This window comes from Plutella xylostella, chromosome 9, assembly GCF_932276165.1.
Source record: "Plutella xylostella chromosome 9, ilPluXylo3.1, whole genome shotgun sequence".
Lineage (NCBI taxonomy): Eukaryota > Metazoa > Arthropoda > Insecta > Lepidoptera > Plutellidae > Plutella > Plutella xylostella.
In genome coordinates, this window is record NC_063989.1 from 9,448,989 (window position 1) to 9,462,599 (window position 13,611).

Consider the following 13,611-nt stretch of genomic DNA (forward strand, 5'->3'; position numbering starts at 1 on the left):
GAGAGTTTAATCCTACTTGGTTGTCAACTATTGAAGGGGGAATGGAATATTTACAACATAAAGATTCTGGGGGAACTGAAGGAGGAGCTAACCTGTCAAGAAACTGTTCAGTCAGAGAAGGGGGAAAAGCATTAATTGTGGATTCCTTGAAAGCAGATTTAAATCTTCTTATATTTGCCCACACTTCGGAAGGATTTACTTGGGGGGATATGGAAAGACAAAAAGATCGCCAACTAGCAAACTTTTTCTGTTTAAATAACTGTTTAGTTTTAGTGATAGTTTCTGTGAGTATACTAAAATTTTCATCAGTAGTACAGTTAGAGTAATTTAGTTCAGCCAATTTCCTATCTTTGATTGCTAAAGTGCAGTCACTATCCCACCAGGGTGGAGAAGGACACTGCACCATTTTAGATTTTTTAAGAGGGAAAACTTCTTCAGCAGATTCTATGATAATTTTTGTTAAGGCTTCAGCGCATAAGTTTTCATTACCACATGATACACTAGGTAAAGCGCTTATTTTACTCTCAACTTTCTGTTGAAAATTACTCCAATTAGCCTTTTCCAGATTAAATTTAAAACGAGGGTTGATTTTACAGGGTGGAGTGGATGAAAATTTTGAAGGGAATTTAATTAAAATAGGAAAGTGGTCACTGCCAAAAGTGGAGGGAAGGGGTGTCCAGAGTAGTTCAGCTGCTAATTTGGGTGAACAGATAGATAGGTCGGGGGCACTTATGCCTTGGCCAGGAGCAGTCCTACGAGTAGCTGAGCCATTATTTAATATAACTAGGTTATACTTATCAACTAATTCTAAAATATTTACAGAACAGGGTGTTGGAGTAGAAGCAATAGTGCTACCCCAAGAGGAGTGTTGGCAGTTAAGATCACCTAAAATTAAAAGAGGTTTAGGAATAGAAGATAGGATACCATCAATCTCATTGATGATATCAGAAGAAGCAAGGGGTATATACAAAGAAACAAAGGTAATGTTATTAACCTTTACGGCAATAATGGAGAAATTACTACTATGGGATGGAATGGGAATATGTACATAATTACACGGACGCCTGATGAATAAGGCTGTACCACCATATCCATCAGATCTGTCCTCTCTCAGACTAGAGTAGCCTGGGATTTTAAAGATAGAGCCTGGCTTAAGCCAGGTCTCTTGAAATGATAATATAAATGGTTGGTACTTATTAATTAAATGAATTAAATCAGATTTTTTATTTCTTATACTTTGGCAATTCCACTGAATCATTTGTTGCTGTTTGTGGTGAGCCATTGTTAGTAGAAGGTTTATGCATGTTAGTATGGTCATCGTTGGACGGTGTGTTTTTATATTTACATTGAGTTAAATATGTAGTTAACATTTTAATTAACTCCTCAATCGTAGAGGCTGTTGATTGTTCTGAAATAGTTATATTTTCACGATGTTTAATAACACCCCCATTCGGAGATGATTCGACATGTTCCTGAATTATTTCATTATGAGCCTTTCTATCATAACCCTTGGCTATGGTAGGAGGCGATTTCGGTTTCAGATAAACAGTTTTTTTATATGAAGTTGAAGATGAAGGATTATTTACAAATGATAAATCATTATTAGTAGCCATGAATGGAGTGGAGATCGGTTTAGATGAAACCACTTCAGAAAACAATCGGGTGACTTGAGGATGAATTTTGCTGGCCTCAGCATAAGAGATGCAGCTCTGCGCCATGGACAATTTAATCGCCCTTTGTCTTTCAAATTCTGGACACTTCTTGTTGGTTGCAAAGTGCGAGCCACCACATGAGCAGCATTGGAAGTCACCTTCCTCTGCTGAACATGTAGATCCCGAGTGTTTGCCGCCACACTTGAAGCACCGAGGTAAAGATCTGCACTGATCCTTAACATGCCCAAACCGACAACAGTTGAAGCACTGAACAGTGGGGAAGATATAAAGTTCTACGGAGAGGGAAGAGTAACACATGAAGATTCTTTTAGGAAGAACTTGGCCATCAAATGTTGCTACAACTGTACCTGTGTTAATATGGGATGCCTTTCCATCATTAAAAACTTTACGTTTCATTCTTCTTATTTTTATTATTTTTCCACAGCCTATTGGAGTGGACATATCTTTAATAATGTCCTCCTCTGTCCAATCAAGTGGGACTCCTTTAATGACACCCATGCGGGTGACATTAAAAGTGGGGATAAAAACTTTATATTTTTCTTTTAAAGCCGAGTTCTCCATAAATAAATTTGCGTCTTCAAATTCAGAAAAACTCACTGAAACTTTGTTCCGGCCAATTTTCTTAAGACTTCCATTTATTATATTTTTAACGTTATTTTGCTTTAACACGCGTCCAAATGACACGGGGTGTAGTATCGAATTGGATGAATCAGATTCTGTGATTTTCTGAATATGCACAATAAAAGGTGCAGCATCTGTTTTATTATAAGTGGACCTTCCAACTGGGTTGTAGGTGTAGGGTGTTTTTGAAGTATCAGTTTGCTGTGGTGGTGTAGGGACAGTTTGTGGTGCAGATTGAGTTGAGGGTTCCACAATTGCATCTGCTTGAGAGCAGGCACAATCATGTTCCTTGTTAATCTTTCCATGTTTTCTCCTTTTTTTATTGCAATGTTTGCACATGCGAGATGGCCTAATTCTTTTCCTACTGGTTTTGATAGAGGATACTGAGGCATCAGTATCCATACTGCTGTCTATAGTTACGTATTGCCCGACCTCTGGAGAGGCCGTGCCCCCCGGGTCAGGGGGCTCCATAACGGGTCAAACTATAAATAACTTTTTTACTTACCTATGTGACAGCAAACTATATATATTTACAAATTAAAGTATATACACACAAATGTAACGATATTTACAAGTTAAAACAAGCCTGATCCTGTTTATAATTAGTTTACAAAAATTGTTAGAAAAAAAGACACCCGCTCAATTCGACGTTTCCCGCGCTTTTCTACATATTATTTTAAATGTTCAAATATTTATTTTATTTTATCAATTAATTATTTTTAATCAATCTATCAATTTCAATGTAAATTCAAATTATTTATTGCCAATTTATGTTATTTTAATAGTGTTTCAATGCAATTATACTTTTTTATAATTTAAATGTAAATTATTAAGGCTCTAATTTATACTTAATTTATATTTGATTTGTACTTTTTTATAATTTAAATGTAAATTATTAAGGCTTTAACTTTAAAAATCTAATTTTATTATTACTTATAATGCATGCTGTAATAATGCTGTATTCGCCTGTTATTGAAGATGCATTTATCATTTAACTACTGTATTTTTATTAAGCATGAATTTAATGTAATCTTTGTTGGCGAATCATATATAAATAAATAATAAATAAATCAATGCTCTAAATATTTATTTATTTATTGGGACATTACGTGAATTGAATAAAATAAATGTGTATTAGGTTAACCTTGTGGTATTGTATTTATCTGGTTAGCGTATTGTCAAAAAGATCTTAATTATATAGGTATTTATACGTTGCATCTATGCATGATTATGTGTTTGGTCAATACTTATGTACAGAAAAATGCCATTCAGTGAATAAGAAAGGGTGTTTTTTTTTTCAAAATATAATCTAAGATGTTGCAGTAGTACCTATTTACTGTAGCCGCCTTTTCACTATAATATAAAACAAATGTAGGTATGTAAGTAAACCAAAAATAAACATTCCACAATAAGTTTTATGTTATAGTATATATAGTATTGCAAACAGTATATTTAATCAGCGAAGATGATATTAACCATGTCGATACGAGTATGGACCGCACCCAGTAATTGTACTACACACGACTAAATGAAAATTGATCTTCTACTTCGGTTACATCGTATATTTCTTTATCGAGCTCGGATCAACATAAATAACCGTGTTCTAGTTCATTTATATTCGTTTGTGTTTTATACAGATCCTACAATATTTCTCTTATGTTTTTAACTTTGTATGTAAATACAAACACCTAGATAACCTTTGGCATTAGCACTACTTTAATAATTATCTAACTAAAGGTAACTAAAGGGTTTTCAACCCCGACAGCTATAACAAACGAAAACTGAAGAACGAATCCGATTTTCATGAAATCCTTCGACTTGTACACGGTATTTACAATAACAATTACCTACCTACACTCATTATTTGCACCAAAATAAGAACTTAAAAATAAAAGGCAGCCTTATTGCTTATAGCAATCTCTACCAGAAAACCTTCAGACGGAAGAACATTTTAAAAATAATAGGCTTATAGATGTAGCTGTGGTGCAAGCTTTAATAGATGTAGATGTGGTATAAGCCTTATCCGTTGCTCACGGCTCTCTACCTACATCAAGCCTAAATCAAGAAGCACCACAATGTATCCTTCCTCCTCATCTATCAAACCGCAGTCGTTTACCTACAACGCTAATCACAAAGCAGTACCTTCAGTAGGGTCGATGATGCGGTGAGTTGGCTGCGACATCATGCCTAAAAGGCCAGGGAACTCGCCGGCTCTTAATAAAATTTGAAAATCTGTGGGCTATCGTGAAAGCTAGACCTCGTAAAATAAATAAATATTGAGGCTGTAATCCATACGTGGTTTCAAAGCCAGGAAATATTAGAAAACTGTAAAAAAACTTGTCGGTTCTATGCCAAAACGTGTTAAAAAAGTTCTAAAAGCCAACGGAGGACACATTTTCCATTAAAACAACTAAAATTGTATTAATATCTCTGTTCTTTTTAATTATATATTTGTAATAAAAGTATTTCTTCAAATTATCACTTTATGCTTACATTAATTCGCACAATAGTCAATACTGTAGCTGTGGTGCAAGCTCTGTTGCTCACAGCTCTACAACGACATAGGCCTCAATCAAGAAGCGCCACAATCTATCCTATCTCCTCCTCATCTATCAAACCGCAGTCGTTTACCTACAACGCTAATCACAAAGCAGTACCTTCAGTAGGGTCGATGATGCGGTGCGCGGGCTGCGACAGGCGGCGCGCGCGCGTGAACCGGGACAGGGCTCGGGTGACCGCCCTACCTCGGCCCGGCTCCATTTCCTGCAAGCAATTAGAGGCCTTATGAACTAGTGAGTCTAGTGACGTGACGTGTACAGGTTATTTGATATTGTGAGAAGGTTAAGGGGAACTGAGGTTGGATGGGAAATAGAGACGAGGAAAAAAGAAGATTCACTACAATAGTATAGGTAATTGTAAAATTAAACAATTTAGAAAAATGTCACAAATGCGGCTTCATTATTTTTAACAGTAAAAGAAAAGTACAAACTACTGAAAATGAATGGGTATTTTTCCCCATCTCTACTGTGATAAAGCCTATGTGATTGTTACCAAACAGTTTACATTTAAAATTGTTTCTTAGTGGTTGCCTACGTCATACAAGAACAATCCCTGTAAGTTTCAGGATGATACATACAGAAATTTAGGCTGCGTTAATTCTTTGTCAATTATTCAGACCAAACCATTTTATAAATAAATAAAATAAAAAAATTCACACCTTGTCCTAATGAACTCCCTTGCGGGGTAGGCAGAGGTGCATTGCTGCACCCACTTTTCTCCAGTGTTATGTTAGTCCCAATGTAATAGGGGGCGGGCAAATTGGCATTTTACGGGCACATCCAAGACCCGAGAACAAATATCTGTGTTTAAACAAATTTACATACCTTTATAGTAGATACCTAGATAAGTATGGACAGAGCCCCGTATTTTGCCATTCAGAAGGATTTATGCGTGACATGTGCGTAGGCATTCGATCGGGAACCATTTTATCGGTGACCATGAATCTAATTACAGTATCAATATGGCCAAATATGTGTAATGGCTGTAGCTCATAAAAAATAAAACGTAGCCTGAAAAATACCGTTTAGGATTAGTATAAGTAGGGATACTTTTTCAAATAAAAACGTTTTGCACGGGTGGAATCATAAAAATAATTTGAGTATGGTACCTACAAATTGGACAAATGAGGATCTTTTCACTTAATTCAAGTTAACTGTAATTTTCAGTTTAGAGAGGATTTTCTTCAGCGTACCAGTTAAACTAAACTGCTTACGTGGGCAACGCACTACACTTGTAGTTACACTAAAGGTCAATTCCTACTACATATTTCCTACTGAGCCAAAATATGGAACCCTCCCTAACTGAAAGTTACTTAGTAATAATCTCTAGTAAGTTGATCTGCTTCAGGCAAGCTCACTGATAAAACTCCACCCTTAGATATTATGTACGGCGGTGAGTACGTAATTAAATATTTTTTACGTTCTCGTAAAAAATCACTTACTCCGCCACATCCCCCCATAATGACGGCGGATTTATGTGATAAATCATACTTCCCACTGCTTCTGTCTCCATACAAATATGTTGACGCATAAGGGGAGGGGAAGCAGATTTTAGGATTAAATCTGTAATTTTAAGTATTATTATATTACTAACCTGTTACATCCTAAAAATATTATTTAGCTTGATTATATATATTTAGATTGATTAGATTAATTACCTATATTTATATTTCTTTGCATTTGTAAATTAATATTGCTGTCTAAGCCAAATAAAGTTTTTCTTTCTTTCTTTCTTTCTTTCTAAAATTTAATGGCGAGTCTCCAGAATCGGCCATTTTGTCAAGTTTGCATTAAATTCGTCAAACTTTGGCAACGGAGAAATGAAATGAAATGAAGAGGCTCTAACAAGAATATGGTTTCTTGTCAAAGCATCGACAACCATCGGTTGTTGAAAGCTTAGGGGTGATTTTTCAATAGTCAGATAAATGCTATCTGAGGAATAAAATTGTAGCTGTCACTGTCTAATAAAAACATTCAGATGAGACAGCATCAAAATTATTCCTATTCCTCAGATAACGTTTATATGGCCATTGAAAAATCAGCCCTTAGTTAAAAATTATTTATACTTTGGACATACCTACTTGATATAAATTGTTTCCAAAACTGGCCTCTCTCTATTTTCTTTATAATTTTAAAATAGCCAACTATTTATTAGTATTACTTGTATAAGAAACATTATTTCGTTTACATTTATTACAAAAAAACATGTCGGTACCTAACAAACATCTTACTGTAACTTATTCTAAACAATTAACTGCGCTATTTATGGTATATATCGTAGATTAACTTCCAATAGCGACTGAGTAACTGACTGAGTCCAAGCAGCAATAGAGGCTACGCCAAACTTAGTTACAAGGCTTGCACTAGTTCAGCCTTGTTCAAAGAAGTTGTACCCTTTGATATGAGTACACATACTATATGTAATGTTATTACTATGAGTGATTTCGTATTACTTGTGGTGTAATATTTAGCATAATTATTGATACTTAATAGCCATAGCATGTATACGTGTATGTATACAGATAAACACATGCCTTTACAAGTCCTTGATTCTTGATTTACGATTACCTAATTGTTCCTAGTTCTCTGTGGATTGGATACTTTGTTGCTCACTTTTTACTATAATTACAAAATTGTATTGTTATTATTTTTTTCACAATTTTCAAAACTAGTAGAGCAAATTTTTTCCAAAAATATGGACAGTTGAACTTGGATGTATGTTTTAGAATGAGATATCATGAAATACCTATGTCACTAAATACTTACCTACTGCTCTCATGCAAGCATGAGAGACGTTCAAGAACGTCATCCTCATTCTCAAAATCCATCTCAGAACAAAAAAAATACAAGAACTTTAACGATAAAAAATATAAGTAAAAAATAGAATAACATCTGCGAACACTTCTACATCATCGCCATTGTAAAGTTAAATTGATACGGTAAGAGAAAATGTCGACCATATTATTTTAAGTCCAGCACTGCCAGCTCTAATGCAAATGCAGTTTTCATACAATAGAACCTCCTCATTTTTTAAGCCGGTTAAAAAGAAAATTATAGGTACCATTGCCCAACAGTAAACACATAACATTGTTATTAAGGATTGTCGGTTGTTTCTTATCCACGATTTCTTATTTATGTTAGAATAATTAAACATAGTCTTCTGAATAATATGAAATATTTCAGGTGTAAAATGAGTAACTCATACATGAATCTGGGAGCTTAATTCAAAGAGCTTTAGGCGTCCGCAGGTTGACTCAACTATATTCAGGATTATGTGAACCTGAATTTTGTATTCGTGAACATTTCGAGGTTCTTAGGAAAGGTACACAGCCTTCTTCAAAGTTTGTTGCTACCTCAAAGGATAAGCGGAAATTAATCCAGATTGATGCTTAGATTATCTACAAATTGCTTAGTACTAAATGTAATTGCAATAGTAATTTCTCAACATTTTACACCAACTACCTAATATACGTTTTGAATAAACTTAGTCATACGTTTTGTAAAAAAACCCGTACCTTTTCATTTGCCTCAAATAATTATGATGTTGTTAATACAGGGTGAAAGTTTATAAGTTAACTTCCTGAATAAGGTCAACGTACGTGACACAAGATCCCGAGTAACATTTGATAAAAATGGGCTGCCTTCGAAGATTTCACTGATAAAATTTCAGCATTTATTCACTCACAATATTAATTAGAAGAAGCTTTGATCAATATTATTTTATATAGTATTCCTAAAGCACGCGGTCACATTTATTATACATCTAAGTAACTTAGCTGAAACTTCAGGACCTATTGTGTAAAACTGATGACTGAAATACTTACTCTATACGGTTTCATGTTCATAATTGCCATAATCCTTTGTTCAGTAACTAAAGTTGTTCCCTAGAAGGGATATTTTCAACAGTACTATGTACCTAATTCGAAAAGTGGACATGTTAGAACGGATTGACTCTATGAGAAGTTTTAAACTAGTTATTAAAGTATCAGCAACTTCCTACGCATGAAAAGGTTTTGAAAAAAGAGAAAAAATATTTTAATTATTATTATGCAGGTATAGTAGTTTGATTTTTTGCTTATTTTATTAGACAGAAATATCTGAAGAATCGCAATAATAACATCCTCGAATATTAAACAGTACACAACTGTTACTCATTGACCCATGATACTTTTGTACGAAAAGTCAGCTTCTTCTTTCACGCCATTTGGGGGCAAATTTTCCCGATCATTGGCTAACTATTCGCTCCCACAAAACATATTTCATAAATATTTTCCAAGGCATAACTTCAATTTGTTTCGATTTGATAGGTTTTATCAAAAGTACTCAACACTTCGGGCGAATATAATATCTGCTCAAAGAAAGCGTAAGTAGACGGGTAGCTACGAGTGAAAGCTAAAAGGTTTTTTAGAGAATGTCATTATTAACGTACCGTGGCTGCAATAAATTCAATAACAATGAAGGATTTATTTATGGGTCTGTACGTAGTACCTAGGTATATATTTATATAATGTGGAAAAAATAAGTAACTAATCGTAATATTTAGATTTCTGTTAATAGGTATCTAACTGACATTAGTGTGTTATATCAAAAGCAAAACTTTTACGAAAAATTTAAAATCCTGACTTGGAGTTGGGCCAAGTAAGACCTTCAACTTCATAAACGGATTCAGTGCAAGGCTTCGTGGAAACAAACGTCTCTCACAAGGTAGCCAGTAGCCGTAGGCAATAGCATAACTACCTTAACAAGTATGCGACTTGCAAAGAAAGACACTATGACAAATCTTTTGACCATAAAGAGACTACAGATCTTTATAATGTAATTATTTTCAAGAGAAACGATCATCTTCTTCTTAGCGTATATCAGTGACAAATGTTAATACAATTACTTAACTAGGGTTTGTCAATGAGGTGAGAGGATTAGTGCCAATTTTCCCATAGTCGTTTATGTAACCGACCAAGGATTGGTTCATTAATTATACGTCATCTCTATATCGACCTCCATCGAACCAGAAATCGCATTGCAAAAATGGAGATGGATTGGCCACACAATCAGAAAAAGAGCCTAGAGCAAAGCGAGCATTGCCTTCGAATGGAAACCGCCTGGCGGCCACCGCAGACCCGGTCGCCCCGTGCACACACGGCGAGCTGCGAGGGCAAGGCCTGAGCTGGACGGAAGCCAGAGCGGTTGCTGAGGACAGAACGGCGTGGCGCACGCTTGTATAGGCCCTCTGTACCACCGGGGTACCATAGGACAGCAACAACAACATCTCTATATACAATACAATTCTTGAAATATGTATGTGTCAAACTAATACCTGGTTATGCTCTAACCGACTATGGAGAAATTGGCACTGAGACAGACAGAATAGTTTTAATTGGCTACCAAGTGTGCAGCGGACGTATTTGGTACAAACACTCAGGTAAGCTCTTTTCGTGAACTCTGATAGAAGCTAATATTGTGTTACTTATTTAGAAATACTGATATTATGTGTATTCAAGTTCACCAATTTTACGCGTTCCGTTTATTCCATTATTTTTTGTTTAAATAAAAAAAATAAAGATAATATCCACAGTTTTTGAGTAGGATAGGAACCTACTGTAGAAAATATTTTAAATTCAGTTTTTTTTCCACGGAAAAGCTGATTCACTGTACAGTGAATGTAAAAAGATATTATGGACGTGCTGTATCTTGATCACGATAGATTTGTTGACTCCATAAAAAAAATCGTCTAGAGTATTCCAAAAAGGTTATCGGCTGTCGAATCTTATTGAAGTGGGGAGGTAATATCCGGACCTCTTTGAAGGGTGCAAAACTTTTAAACTTGGATTTTTATGCATTTATCAACGTCTTTAAAGCCAGAAGAAATAAAATAACGTTGATTCCGCTGTCTTTGACGCATATTTAGATGTTGATCATGATTTTTTATAAATAATTATTGCTCAGTATAAAAAAACACTTGCCCACAAAATGCCAACATTTATATAGGTACCTCGTCAAAATGCGTCACATCAGATATAATTGGATATCATATTTCTCTCATTATTTATTGATAAATTGATACTTTCGTCATCAATTTTCAACCCCCATGAGTGTTCATAATTAATGATTTTAAATAGTATTCCGAAGTGCAACGTTATTTAAAATATGTCGATGGCTGGGTGCTGAAATCTATACCAAAGTGTACGAAAAAGACATATTTTGACATCCATCGATGAGTCTAGGTTTTTAAACAGAGTTAGCCAGCATCTTAAGTTAGATTAAGAAAAAAAAAAATTTTATAAAAATACAATGTACACTCACCAGCAATAAAAAAGTTCAACCTGACATTGGCGTTCCATATGTCACTGGGACTTTTTCATTGCTCGTGACTTTATAAACTAACATGAAATCGGAATAATAAAAAGTACTAAAAAGATTAAAAGTACTCATGGATAATGTAGCATTGTAATGGTGGCATAAAACATATGTACTTACTTATAGATTTCTTGTAGGTATTTGTTACAAACACACATACCTAAGTACTTATGACATTATTTGCTCTTTATAATATCTCTACACTCAGTATAATGCTCAACAATGCCTAACAACATTGAAAAGGCAAACCGAATGATGCCTCGTTATTTTCTCGACTTAATCAGGCTTAAAACTCTCATTTCGTTTAATTTAACAATCAGTGTCAGCCTCAGTGTTGATGACGCAATGGAATCGAGATGGACGTTTTATCATTTCGTTTTAATTCCAATTAGGAGTGTATGTTTTATAATTCATATTAACATAAATTCTATAAGGAAAGCTATAGATCGCATCCAGTTGCATGCTTTGGGAGAGTCCTTACCTAGGCTGCTACTGCCAAAGATGATGATGTTTAACATAAATTTTAATTTTGTATGGTCAGCAAATGCTTTTTTAACAGCTAAGTGTTATGAAAATTTTATTTTCGTGTGTACATTAGGAGTATTAGGAGCGGTGGTAGCTCAGTCGGGTAAGCGCCCGCTTCTCACGCCAGAGAAAGGGTTAAAATCCCGGCACTGACATGTATCAATAAGTTATTTTAACTTAAGTACAATGTATACCATCGCTCTTACGGTGAAGGAAAACATCGTGAGGAAACCTGCATATCTAGTTTTAGCACATCTATGTATGTGAACAAACCAACCCTCAGTCGACCAGCGTGGTGGGAAATGGTCCAAGCTTAGGAAGGCAGTTTAGACCTTGGGGATATGCATAAAGGTTCCACTCGAGAGAGCCAGGTGCAGGCACTTACACCACCACAGAGAATAGAATAGAATAGTATTGTGCACTGACAATAGAAAATACAATGACAAGGGTAGATAATACATGCAGCAACAAGAAATGCAGCATAAAAAGACTTCATTCACCTAAAATATAGATGTAGGATGTAGATGGTAAAGAATGCTACTAGCATTAATTCGCCTTTGTACCAATTTACTTTGTGCCATAAATAATTTAATAATAATTTTATCATGATATCGGTATTAATAATTTTAATTATTACATGGTTAATCCAATAAAAGTAAAAAAAACCAGAATAATACGAAATATAACGTACCTACCGTATTTATTATAAGTATTGTATAATTTTGTGGAATGGAAAAAAAGTTTATAGGTACTATTTTATGCAGGTATGTTCATTTGGGAAAGTTGTTCTGATTGATCAGTAGATTTGTCTTGGGGGCATCACTTTAGCACCTTGTAGGACCCTACAATATACATGCATTGTTTATTAAAAAATAAAATACATGAAAAAATATAATAACACACGCGAGCAATGAAAACATTCCAGTGGCAATTAGGTTCTCCTGAACGGAAAATTACGCCGTCTGCAATATTGAAGACCATTCATATCAGTCCATATCAGTGGATCAGAATATTACCAACTAAAACGGTTGGCTAATTGTTAAGTACATAATATATTTTTAATGAAATGTTTTAAATAACTTAACTGCCCCAGTTATTTGGTGTCGGCATTTTGTAAGTGGCACTTTTTCATTGGCCGCTTGTGTATTATAAAAAGGCCCAAGTCAAACAAACTGTAAATTGTAATTTTGAATAAATTAAGCTGTGAAATTGAGCAGTTAATTTTAACTAAAGATGTCATAAATATTCATTTTGCACAGATAAGATTACATTTTGTGAAAAGCAAACCCCTCAGTTGATTTAAATTTAGTTATAAATCGTTTTAAATAGGAAAATCGTGCCGCGAAATACTATGATAATAGACAGTTATGTTTTATTTGACCTCCTAGAGCAATATAATAAATATGATCATCATGTATGAAAAAAATGCTATTTAAATGATTACGTAAATAATAGGTACCTAAATATAATATAAATCTATTACCTACATGTAAGGTCAGCTCCATAATTAGCTATACACTTTCTTTGAATAAAATTTGACGAGTTAAACTTAAAGGTATAGCTACTTATGATGCTGACTGTACTGCCTGTCATATTTACTGCCACATACTACAAGAGCTTAGCATGGAATGTCTTGAAGTAGGACTAAATAAAACTATGCTAAAACTGAGGCACCAGAACCGACAGCGATAAAAACAAAAACGAAACAGGTACTTTAGTTTAAACTTTTTTGATGTTTCACTCTTCTTCTTCAATCCCGCTATTCCTCTGAGGAGTCTGGGGCTGACACCAGATGTTGATGTTTTTTGTTTGGATTAAATTCCTGCCATTTTTCACTATATATGTGCGAGCCCAGGTCGATGAAATGATACAGATGATGT

The 13,611-nt window shown here is 34.6% G+C and overlaps 1 protein-coding gene across 1 annotated transcript in view; it reads right to left on the bottom strand.

The window, feature by feature from the left end:
- Positions 1 to 13,611, bottom strand: part of LOC105383814 (corticotropin-releasing factor-binding protein) — a 54,802-nt gene that overhangs the window by 38,303 nt on the left and 2,888 nt on the right. The window contains exon 2 of the mRNA XM_048622924.1: positions 4,952 to 5,057. Within this exon, the coding sequence (XP_048478881.1) occupies positions 4,952 to 5,057 (106 nt within the window). The remainder of the gene's footprint in view (positions 1 to 4,951; positions 5,058 to 13,611) is intronic.